The sequence below is a fragment of the Fukomys damarensis genome, unplaced genomic scaffold, assembly GCF_012274545.1.
Source record: "Fukomys damarensis isolate Sample0158 unplaced genomic scaffold, DMR_v1.0_HiC HiC_scaffold_19, whole genome shotgun sequence".
Lineage (NCBI taxonomy): Eukaryota > Metazoa > Chordata > Mammalia > Rodentia > Bathyergidae > Fukomys > Fukomys damarensis.
In genome coordinates this window covers 68040227-68052482 of record NW_022900931.1, presented here as the reverse complement: position 1 = coordinate 68052482, position 12256 = coordinate 68040227, and the positions used below count along the sequence as shown (strand labels likewise).

The following is a 12256-nucleotide window of genomic DNA, read 5'->3' as shown; positions in this document are numbered from 1 at the left end:
CGGGGGCCGCATGCGAAGCGCGTAGTGCAGCGGGCGGCACACGGCCACGTAGCGGTCGTAGGCCATGGCGGCCAGCAGCGTGCACTTGGTACCGATGAGGGCCAGGAATAGAAAGAGCTGCGCCACGCAGGCAGGGAAAGACACGCGGCACACACCCGACCTCAGCCCCGCGAGCAGCGTGGGCATGGTCACCGACACGTAGCACAGCTCCAGGCCGCTGAGGTTGCCCAGGAAGAAGTACATGGGCTTGTGGAGCTCGCGCCGGCCGCAGGTGAGGTAGACGATGAGCGTGTTCTCCAGGAGGGTCAGCAAGTAGAGGGCCAGGAAGACGGCAAAGAGGGCGACCCTGATGTCTGGCCTGGCAGACAGACCCAAGAGGATAAAATCCGGGTTTCCGGATCTGTTGGCAAATTCCAGAGACCACTCCATCTAAGCGAGGGAAGGACTTGTTTTGTAGAGGACGTCATCCATGCGGACATCTAAGGGTGAAAAGGAAGAGTATGTATGGTTGGGTACCTGTGGGGCCGGGGTAAGTTCACTCTTGGCCACGACTGTCAGCAAGGGCAGCGACATGCAGAGAGGAACTTATAAAACCGGCTGTGGAAAACTTTGACCTCTACTTACCACAACTGTATTTTATGCAAGACGTTCAGGTTTTATGAGTCTCAGTTACTGTATCTGTAAATTGGAGGTGAATCCATCCTCATGAAGTTCTTAGTCTTTATGAATATTGAACATGACAGTAGATGAGAAGGTGCCTTATGAAGCAAGGGGTGATAGTTACTACCTTACTTTTATTTTTAAGTGATTTTTTCTAGGTTGTATTTCTTGATTTTTTCAAAAATTTCCCAATATCCTGGATGTCATGTGCACTATTTTAAATAAAGGAAGGCCTAACAATTAGCTTGCTCTGAGTATACCTCTCTTAATTGGGTTATATACTGAAAGAAATTTGCCAGTGATGGTTAGAAAAATGTACCAGCAGTGGATTTTTCTAAAACAACCAGTAAGGTATTTTTCTCTGACAATCTGTAAAGGCAATTTCTTCCAGAGAGATAATACAGCTTTTATTAAAGGAAAGAAACTATGAATATTTATAGTGAACATTTACGTGCCGGGTTCTCTAAGTACATAGGGATAAATTTATTTTCACTACCCTACTCAAAGTAACACTTTTTATACTTGAGTGTAATGCACTCCCAGGCAGTAAATTCTTTAGAGAGATGTAGCTGTAAAAGTAGGCTCCTTTGCCATTAACACCGGCGATACAACTTGAAATGTGGAGAGTAATGTTTTTGGGCTTTAGCAAATATTTTGTTGATAAACACTAGAAACTAGATGTCAGAAAACAACAGTGCCATTTTAAAACATATTCCATATAGGGATAGAGGAGGAAAATAAAAGGACAGATACAAACCTGAAAACATTGTTCAGAGGATGAATGCCAAAGAAAGCAAAATAGGATGTGTGGTCCGCCCGTTCTGGGGAAGGCTATTTTAGAATACGGAGTTAGAGAGTGCTTGTTGTAGCTTATTCTTGGTAGATAAGGAATAGCTGAACTCTGAGCTGGAGGAAGAACATTGCAGCTTGGTCAGGAAAGGGTCAAAACAGAAATAATCGGAGTCAGCAAGGACTCTGAGGAAAATAAAGCAAGCGGATCAAGGATACAGCAGGAAGAGGAAGGCAAGGATATCAAGTTCCTTCTCATTCATGTGTTGAGCAAAATCTGCTGCCCTGGAACCACACCCCCATGCCGGTGCATTCCATGTGACCTAATGTGTTTGAGTCAGTTAAACATCTTCCATGAAATTAACTTCCACATGTGAACAGTAAAAGTAAAGGAATGGAATAAAAGTCCAGAAACACACAAATGTGTGCTTTCAGACGTAGGACATAACATGCATTTCAGATCAGTGGGACAGAGGATGGACTTTTTGGTAAATTGTTCTTGGATAATTGTCCACATTGAAAACCTTCATCTCACTACATAACCAAAGAGTCAATTTCCAGTGAAGTAAAGCTACTAAATGGGAAGCGAATATTTCTAAAATGAAATAATTATACAGAGTATATCTTTATGACCTTGGCTATGTAGAAAGCAATAATGAATATAAAATTTGAATCTTAACCATTTTAATGTTTAAAAATTCTAATTCAGAGTCAGAAGCCTGGAACATCTTTGAAAAGCATGTAAGTGGCAAGGGGTCCTTATATAGGTTTATACACAGAAATCAATTGATAAGGGAAATGATTGTTTCAGTAGATAAATGGGGAAAGGCATAAATGTTTACTTTGCCAAAGAATAATAAGACATATAAATAGCAATGAAGAAAGTAGAAATTAAAACCAAGTGAGATACTGTTTCACACTTATGCAGTTATCACAATATATACTGTAAACATCAAAAAATACTAATTTTCTACAGTGTTTCTGGGAGTCCAAATTGAATGGTCACTTAAGAAATAAGGCATTATCCAATAAATTTTAACACGTGACTAGCAAATTCTACCTTCAAGTCTACGTTCAGAGTAATGTTGATGACAGCACTGTTTTACTAAGAAAAAGAAAAAAAAAAGTGAGCCAGGGATTTAGCTCAGTTGATCCGGTGCCTGCCTCAGATGCACAAGGGCCAGAGTTTGATCCCCAGTACCAAAAAGAAAAAAATAACTTATGAATGGTCTAAGTGTCCAGTAGTACAACTAAGTGAATTTTGATCCATTTATGTAATAAAGAAAATTTTGTAGATGAATCATATCTGACATCGTCAGTGATCAATCTCAGAAACAACAAAGGACAAAAGAATAACGAGAAAGTTTCAGCAGATAGTATGAGTCCATTTAAGTAAAGGTCAAACTGCAAAAACCTCAAAAATACAGTTTTTAGAAGTATGAAGGTGCAATGCCTCATTTTTCAGGAGGACACACTGAGGGTCAGAGTTTGTGTGTGCGTCCTTTTCAACCAGCTTCTGCACTCGTTGGGTGCTGTGCTTGGCTCTGATCACACTGACCAGCCAAGACCAGGTCTGTACAACAGTGCACTGGTCTTTTACTGAACACTTTCCTGCCATTTTCCTTCTGCAGGCTTTCCCTTCACCGCTAGTCTTCTCTTCTCTGTGTTTGGTCCTTTCTCTGCCCTCAAATTTAGCCCTGTAACTGATTTTCCTTCTCCACAATAGCTTATGTGTGCTATTTTCCTCTCCAATAATATCAGAGGCCCTTAAATGCCCCTGGTTAATCCTCTGGTGAATGGTGTGTGCTGTAAAATTCACTGATCTATTTGGGAATAATTCAGAGATTTTCAGCCCATTGTACAAACTTGTTACGCCTGAGTTGTGTCTAAATTCCAACAGATGGTTACAGTTGATGTGAACTCTCCCTCCCCCAGGAGTTTGTGACAGCAGTTTGCTAACTGTGTGGCTGTATGATTCTTAACCTCTCTAATCCTGATTTATTTGTTACTTAAGAAGAAAGCATTTGTTTCAGGAGTGAAGGCAGGATGTAATCATAATTTTCATGTATTGCTTGTGTCCTGCTGCTGGCTGGTGTCAATGTGGCTTATTGTACAGTGGCTCTCTGACATTTTTTACCATGGCTCACGATGGGAAATATATTTTCCACTGTGAATGAGTCACAATCACAAACATACCCCAATTATACATAAAATAGGTTTAACACTTCTCTGACTTTTTGTAAGTTACGTTGATGCTTCCTTTCAAATCCTGATCTGTCATTTTTGGTACTAGCTCTGACCAGTTAGTTGGTTTCATGAATCTGTTTGAAATGTACTGTCATCATATTGAGAACAGGACTGGTACATCTGACCTAATTACTTCTCGCCCAGCTTTGTCTGCAGCTGGTTTGTGATCCGAGAGCAGGGGTGTGATCTTGTGAGTACCACATCTTCATCTCCAGTTTGGAGATGACCTTGACATCCTACAGCCGTCACACGGATCGATTTCAGTGAGGTGTGGCGTCCTAACTCTGTGTAGCATTTTGCATTCTTTTTCTTCCCCCAAATTAAGTGATCTTATTTTCTTACCTCTCACATGAGACAGCTCTTGCTTTTCCTTTGTGAAGATTCTGAGAACCACAAAGATTCAGCTTCTGCTCCTAGACTTAGGTGAAGTCCGGTAACTTGAATAATTAACAGACTTCTCCCGATGCAGACATGGTGAAAGAAGTTCCCATACGCCCCGAGCAATGAGTTCTCAGCAGTCGCTCCTCACTTCTGTGTTCTCTGAGTGGCCAAGATAGTTCTGTTCTTCCACCCAGCTGCATGTGGAAGGCCAGTTTAAATCCAAGAGCTTGACCTTAGGGAGCTGTCCTAATCTCTGTGGATTCAAGTGCAAACATCATGAAAGTGTAATAGGGCTTGGAAGGTGGCCCAAAGGTAGTACTGATTCCAGATCAACTGTAATGCATTTTGAAATTCCTATAGAGGTGCCACAACTTTCATTGGATAGGAATATCAGACAGCTGGGTGAGGTTTAATCCCTGCCGTCCTTACTCCCGGGGTAATGAGGGATACTGAACACGTAGCAGACATCTCTCACATCTTACGGCATCTTATAAGTGACACGTCAGTGTGGGGGGAGTGAGGACCTGGAGGTTTGGAAAGACTTGTAGGAAGGATTACAGATTCAGCCCTTTTGAAGTGTTCTGAGGTCATCCCCACTTCATGTAAGTCAAGAAAAATCAGATAAACAAGAATTTTACCAGCTCAAAGAAATTAAAGCAGCAGGTGTGGTGGTGCACATTTGTGGCCCCCGCACTGGGAGACTGAGGCAGGACTAAGTTGGAGCCCACCTGGACAATTTAATGACTTGGGGAGACCCTGTCTTAAATAAGGGCTAGGAATGTAGCTTATTGTAAAGGCCCTAGGCTCAATCTCCCATACCCAGTATGATACACACACACTCATGCGTGTACGCACTGTGCTTGCCTGCATCACAGCACTGCCCATGGTGATCTGTCTGCCCAGAGTGCTTGCGCCTTTCTCCCAGTGAAATTCAACTCACCCTTCAGGGTCAATCCCATCTCTTCAGGGAGTGTTCATTCACTTGTACCCTTTCCAGATGCCCAGATGACCCTTTCCCTACTCAGAGAGAGCAATCTGTTGGCGGGGAAGGGGCCTGGCCCTCCTCAGGTACCCAGTAAGGAGATTGAATATCTGGATTCCACACCCAGGTGCATATGTGGCCTGGTGACTTGGAGGAATTTGAATTCCTGACCTGCCCTTCAAGAGTTGTATGACCTTGGCTGCTGTCTGGAAAAAGACAGTGATGCCACTGCAGGTCTTAACTTTCTCATGTACAGAGGCACCTGTCATGGCTCCTAATACCTGTTATGTGCCCAGTAAGTGGTACCTCTGGCTACTGTTAACAGCCAGGAAGTGCAGGTCCACACGCTTCTGAGAGATGGTGTGCAAAGTAGCTAGAAGTGTGTCCAGGTCCAGCTTAGTAAGGATGCAGGCCGGGCAGTCAATGAATATTCTCTCTTTCCCCCTTTAAATCTAAAAATACTTAGCTGCTAATACTGATAGGACTTTTATTACCTGCTGTTATAAATGTTTACTTTTTTCTGTCATCACTGCATGATGCATTTACTCAGAGAGGAACCGTGTCATATTTATTTACTCATTCACATATTGGTTCTGGGGATTGAACCCAGGCCCTTCACACTGAGGTACACAACCAGCCCTTTTCTAATTTTTTAAAATTGTGAGACAGGATCTTGCTAAGTCACTCACTGGTCCTGGAGGAGACAGGAAGAATCTGGAATGGGGATGTCCTGAAGTCAGGTCCCTTACTAACGTTGTTACTCATTTTCTGTCATTCAAACACTGATGCAGATATCCTGGCACAGTTACCTTGGTCGCTTATAGCAGTGTATCTGTAAGACACACTGGGGAGAGTAGACTGGGTTAATCTACCGAATTGTGCACACAGAAGCGTTGGTGAGTTGAATTACTGCTGTGATTCACTTTGACAGTGCCTCCAGAGGAAGGAGTCGTGTGGCTACTGCTCCTAGGGAGTGCAAAGCGGAGCATCATAGGAGGCAGAAGACGGACACACTTGTGGTGGACACACGGCAGGACGGACTGGTAAACTTCTACTAAACAAGGCCACTAGATTTTTACCATCATTGTTCTCATAGCATCAGCCAGGTTTCCCACAGAACAAAGCAGTCAGATGTGGGGACAACGACAGCTGTGCAGCGTGTTTGCTGTGGCATCATTTGAAACACAAATAAATGGAAAACAATTGGTATTCACATGAAGAGAAGAGGATGAACGAGCTGTGGGCTCCACGGTCGTGGAATTCTCTACCTGCTTGGCTACAGATGTGTTGCTGGGACGGTGCTGAATGGCACAGTGTGACTGGAAATGTGTCGTGTGATGTGTGGTGCCAGTTACGTGGGAAGAGTAGATGGAGTCGGCGGATGCAACTCCCTGGCTCCCCTGAGCACCCCATAAATTTGATCTCTTGCACTCATCAATCGGCAACACCACCCTCCCCACTGAGGACGTGGAAGCTGAGTCAGAGAGGTGCATTAGGTTGCTCAGAGCCACACAGCTAGCAGCTCCCAGCCGCTGCTTCCTCACTGCCCATCCGACCTCGTGCGCCCTGTGCTCCTGGACGCCCATGGCCCGGCACTCAAAGACCCATGGAGCCTCCTTAGTGAGGAGCGGGCCCAGGGCTCTGCTCCCTGAGGCAGAGAAGTGGCAGGAGCTTGGGTCACAGCGAGGGCAGGGCTCGGCACTCTCTGGGTATCTTTCCTCCTCCCAGGCACCAGGCCTCCAGTGTGGGGAGGAGCCCTCGCCCCAGCCTGGCGTGGTGCTCTGAATGCTCATGTCCCCTTAGCAGGGACACTCACCTCCTCTCGGAGTCCTGACAGGACGGTCCTGGGCGGGCCTGGGGGGCTTCAGGTCAGTGCTCACCACCCATGGGTCTTCCTATTGCCCAGCGCCGCCTCCTTCCCCAGCTGCACCCGGGCTGGAGGCGGAGGTGGTGACGGTGTGTGTGTGTGGGGGAAGCGGGCGTCCCACCCTCCTCACGTTCCTACCCACGCACCTTGGAGCCATTCTGAGCATCTCCGTTCCTGGCAGAGATTTGACGGGGCTGGGACTCTTCACTACGAGGAGGAACAGACATCAAGATGTCTCCGCCTCAAGTCCTCCTGTGGGGAGATGTAAAATCTGATGACCCATGCAGGGGGCTTTGCATATGGTCTGCAGTTTGGAAAGTTCCGGAGGAGCAGAGGGTGCTGGCACTGGAAAGATGAAGGCCAGTAGGGCTTCCCCTGCCTCAGTGAATCGTCCACTTATTTCTGGAAGCAACTTCACTGAGCGCCTCATGTGCGCCAGGCCCTGCTGTGAACGGTGCCCTGAGCGGGGCCATGAGGCCCTGTCTTCTGCAGGACCCACTTCCTGCTCTTGGTTCGCTGTGTGCACAGAGGTGGCGGAGGACTGGGTGCAGGGGCTCTGTCTGCTCTGTGAGGGCGACCAGGGCAAGCGCTGGGAAGGAGGCAGCGTGAACGGGGTTTGAAGGGGACTGAGCTGAAGGGCAGGCCAAGGGCGGGCGCGGGGCCCACAGGTGGGGCAGCCTGGGAGGTCACCCGGAGGGGAGCAGGATGCGTCCGGGTCACGTGGTTCGGGGTGCCTGGAACCGAGACCGAGGTGGGACCTTTGGTTCCTCATTAAGGAGATTTGGCTCGATCTTATGACAAAAGACATTAAGTCGCTTTTGTACTACAAAATAATTTTATCACAAAAGCAATGTATGCTTAACACAGGTTTTTGAGACAGGCAACAAAATGAAAAGCAAAGCCAGGCCTCCCAAGATCTTCCACATCATAATGACATTATGGCAGCGATTTCCCAATCCTTTCCTATGTCCAGATCCACGCTGCAGTTAAAAATTGAAGCATCCTTACACTACCATATGTATGGCTCTTTATTTAACTTGGCTTTTTCGTATCACAGTGCACAATTGAGCTCTTCCCTGGAGGGAAGTACTCGTGACTCCACTGAGGTGTGCTGGACTAGACTTTACTTGGCTGTGTACTGTCGAGTGGAAGTCCTTCCCAGAGGTTTTCCAATAAAAAACATAAAATCTCTTCCACTTCATTACCACAAACATATTCGATTGTTTTCCGTGCAAAAATTCTTACAGTTATCTTCTGAGGCAGCGTTTGCGCACACTCACACAGGAGCTGTACGTCCCTACAGAAACATGGAACTCATTTTGGTTAATACCTTTCATTATTACTGACATTTACAAAAGTCTCATTCTCTTTGAATTGTTTTTTATCTTCAGAAAACTTCTTTGGAAAGACATGTAGATATTTATAATTTTTGTTTAAGTGTCTCATTAAAAAATTATTTAAATTTTACTGTAAATTTCCATTTTATTAATATATTATGCTCTTATACCAATATATGAAGATACTGTTACTTCTTTTTAAATAATTTCATATTTCACAATATGGAGGTGCAATAATTTATTCAATCCATATTATCAAGGAATATTCACATCATTTCTGGTTTTCACTTAAAGCAATGCTGCAATAGCATTCTTATACATATGTTGTATGGAGTCATACTTTAATTTCCTCATGAGATTTTAGCAAGAGTGGAGATGCTGGGTCCAAGTGTAAGTACAATTTAAAAATTTTAATATTTGCTCCTACTCTGCTCTCTAAGAAGGTTCAAACAGTTTATGTTACCACCAGCAATATATGAGAGAGAAAGGACCCTCTCTCCTTAGCTCTCTAGGGGAATGATTGTTACCACAATTATTTTGATTTTTCCCAGTGTGGTATAGTGATGATATAACTCATTGTAGTTAGCAATATCAGCTAGTACTCATGATGGTTTTATTATCATTGGTCATTTGCATTGTTTCATCGATAATTTGTCTATTTATAACTCCCCCATCTGCCCTAAAATACATGTCACATATGACTTGAAAGCCTATCTTAAAAGTGTGGTATTGATTGCTTTAGAAAATTGCTTTAGAAGATTGCTTTGGCAGTTCCTTAAAAAGTTAATCATAGAGTTAACTTATGACGTAGCATATGTTCTTCACCTGGACTTAACTCTACACCTGGATATAAACTCAAGAGAACTAGAAGCATACATGAATTAAAAATTATAAGTGAGCAACATTAATTCATAATAGCCCAGGGGCTGGGGATTTAGCTCAGTGGTTCTGCCACCTGCCTTGCAAGTGCAGGGTCCTGAGTTTGATCCCCAGTACTGAAAAAAAGAAAGAAAATTCATAATAACCCAAAGTGGAAACAACCCACATATCTATCAGCTGCTGAGTGCATGAATAAAATATACTATATCCATGCAATGGAACATTGTTTGGTCATTAGAAATGATACTGCTACTAATATGTGTGAACCTCAAACTGTTATGCCAGGTAAAAGAAGAAAATCCAAAAAGCCTACACATTGTATGTCTGATTCTATTTCTATTCAGTCTCAGAGCAGGAGGTATATTACTGGTTTCTTAGGACTTCAGATAGGGATGACATTGAAAGTGACTTCTGTTTTGTACAGATCGCTCTTGTGAACAATCAAACTGCTTTGGAACTGGATAAAGGTGATGATTGAACAACTTTGTGAGCATACTAAAAACTTTACACTGAACCTCAGTCCAGCTCAGGACCACTTCAGGGTTCTCCAGAAAGCTTCCTGCACCTCCCTGTTCCGCAGGCAGTAGATGACCGGGTTGCACATGGGCGTGACCACCGTGTAGACGACCGACAGCACCTTGTTGAGGTCCATGGCTTCGATGCGGCTGGGGCGGGCATAGATGAAGATAGTGACTGAGTAGAAGATGCCCACCACCACCAGGTGGGAGGCGCAGGTGGAGAAGGCCTTGTGTCTGGCGGCGGCTGAGGGCATGCGGAGCACAGCCATGGCGATGGCCACATAAGAAGCCAAGGCAACCAGGAGTGTCCCCCAGAGGATGACGATGGCGGAGATGAAGTCTACCAGCTCTGTGAGGGCCACATGGGTGCAGGACAGGTTGAGCAGAGGGGAGACGTCGCAGAAGAACTGATTGAGGACGTTGGGGCCACAGTAGGTCAGGCTGGCGATGCACGTGGTCTTGGCCACAGAGACCACCAGCCCACCCAGCCAGGAGGACGCGGCCAGGCCCAGGCAGACCTGGGGCCGCATGAGCAGCGGGTAGTGCAGTGGGCGGCAGATGGCCACGCAGCGGTCATAGGCCATGGAGGCCAGGAGGGTGCACTCTGTGCAGATGAGGGAGATGAAGAAGAAGAGCTGGGTCATGCAGGCTGCGAAAGGAACATAGAAGGGCCCAGTCCACAGCCCTGCGAGCAGCGTGGGCATGGTCACCGACACATAGCACATCTCCAGGCCGCTGAGGTTGCCCAGGAAGAAGTACATGGGCTTGCGGAGCTCACCGTGGGTGCAGATGAGGTAAATGATGAGTGTGTTCTCCAGGAGGGTGAGCAGGTAGAGGGCCAGGAAGATGGCAAAGAGGGTGTCCCTGCTGCTCAGCCTGGTGGACAGGCCCAGGAGGACAAACTGCTGCACACTGGTCAAGTTGGCCGGCTCCAGGGACCTCTGCATCTAAGAACCAAAGATATCTACAAAGTATTTTAGGGGGCAGAGATTTAGCTCAGTGGTTCTGCCACCTGCCTTGGAAGTGCAAGGTCCCGAGTTTGATCTCTGGTACCAAAACAAAAATGTGTATTTTTACAGACTGATTTCTTTTATGTTTAATGTGGAGTTTTCTACCATTAGAGAAGAGAATTGGCCATGGTAATTTTCTAGAAAGTTGTTCCTTTTAGTACCTTTGTTGAGTGATTGTATCAAGGTTTATTTGCCAGTCTCATCTTGATGGATATTTGATTTCTTCCCTTCACCCGATGCTATCCACAATGCCATGTATATCACCTTTGTATGTTTCTATCCGCCCTTGAAATCAGTCACAAGAGCCTGTTCACCATGATCCCATCCATGTGTGTGCTCATTTGAACTTTTGAAAGAATGAGGTTTACAATCCCAGAAGTTTTTCTGTCAGCTACTAGCAATACATCTCTATATCTCTACCCATATTGTGCATTATCACTTCCTGATCTTTGCAAACTTGACAAGCAATAATGATATATATTGGTGGTTTTCAATGTGTATTTGTGTTTTATATATATATATATGTATATATATATATATATATATATACACACATATATATAAAATGTCTTCGTATGTTTAAAATTAATTTGCATTACCTTTTGCCCAAACCATTTGTCCATGTGCCTTGCCCACCTTGTTTCCTGGATTGAATCCTTTAATTAATTTTTTTGCTGTAGATACTTTAGGTATGAAGAGCTGGGATTCGGGAGGATGACCTATTTGCTGGAGACCACGAACTGTGGAAGTACCCAAGCAGTAATGGGACCCAGAGGCTTCCTGAGCACAGTGATGGGGCACGTGTTTCCAGAGAATGGGGTGGGGTCCCCCAACATTGCCAGACTAACTGGGAGGAAAGAGTGTTTCAGGCTAATAATTAACTGGGGCAACCTCAAGTTGTATTCATGGGGTATTAGACTGTCGATGTTGGAAGTGTCTTGGTAAGTGTCTAGTCTACTTCACTGAGAGTATAAGTGTAGAGAATGAGACACAAGACACAATCTTCTCCCATCGAGATTCTCCACAGCCTTTATCCCCTGTTGCTTTGTGAGTTTCTCTCTTCTCCATCTTTAAGAGCCTCTTGGCTCTGACCCCCGTGGAATCTCTCTCTTCAGATACTTTGCGACACTAACAGGCCAGGTCACTCAACATTTCAGATTCACTATTTCTTCACATGCACGATGAGGATGGACACAACTTAGCTGATGGAGCTTTTTGAGAGTCCTATGCAAAAGTAGAGATTCTAGGGGAGGAGGTTCAGCCACAGAGAAATTGTAGCTACTGTTACTATCCATTTGCGTTTGTTAACATTGGAGCTGTAGGTTCTTAAATTATCAAAGGACTCAGTTGTCATATTATCAAAAGTAGGATATGTGCTACTAATGCAGGATGACTTTCGGTGGTGGGTGGACCCGGTGTTGAATGATAGTGATTCACCAAATGTGATTGCTATCTTTTGTAAATTCTTTTTTGATCATAGTTATTACATCGAGGGAAAAGTCTCAGATTGATACTAATGCACTTTGGTCTTGCACTGTCACTTTCTAAACTTTCCTCCTAACAAATAGGGAGGAAACCTCTGCTCT

The 12256-nt window shown here is 44.9% G+C and overlaps 1 protein-coding gene across 1 annotated transcript; it reads right to left on the bottom strand.

Annotated features, from left to right (window-relative positions):
* Positions 1–9574: 9574 nt before the first annotated feature.
* On the bottom strand, positions 9575–10607 carry LOC104857148 (olfactory receptor 5). Its single transcript, XM_010616876.2, has one exon. The coding sequence runs from the start codon at positions 10605–10607 to the stop codon at positions 9669–9671; it is 939 nt and encodes a 312-aa protein (XP_010615178.1). The 3' UTR covers positions 9575–9668.
* Between the last annotated feature and the right edge of the window lie 1649 nt (positions 10608–12256).

What these genes read in the sequence shown, in the direction of transcription:
- LOC104857148 (XM_010616876.2), bottom strand. Translation starts at nt 10,607, where the DNA reads ATGCAGAGGTCCCTGGAGCCGGCCAACTTGACCAGTGTGCAGCAGTTT.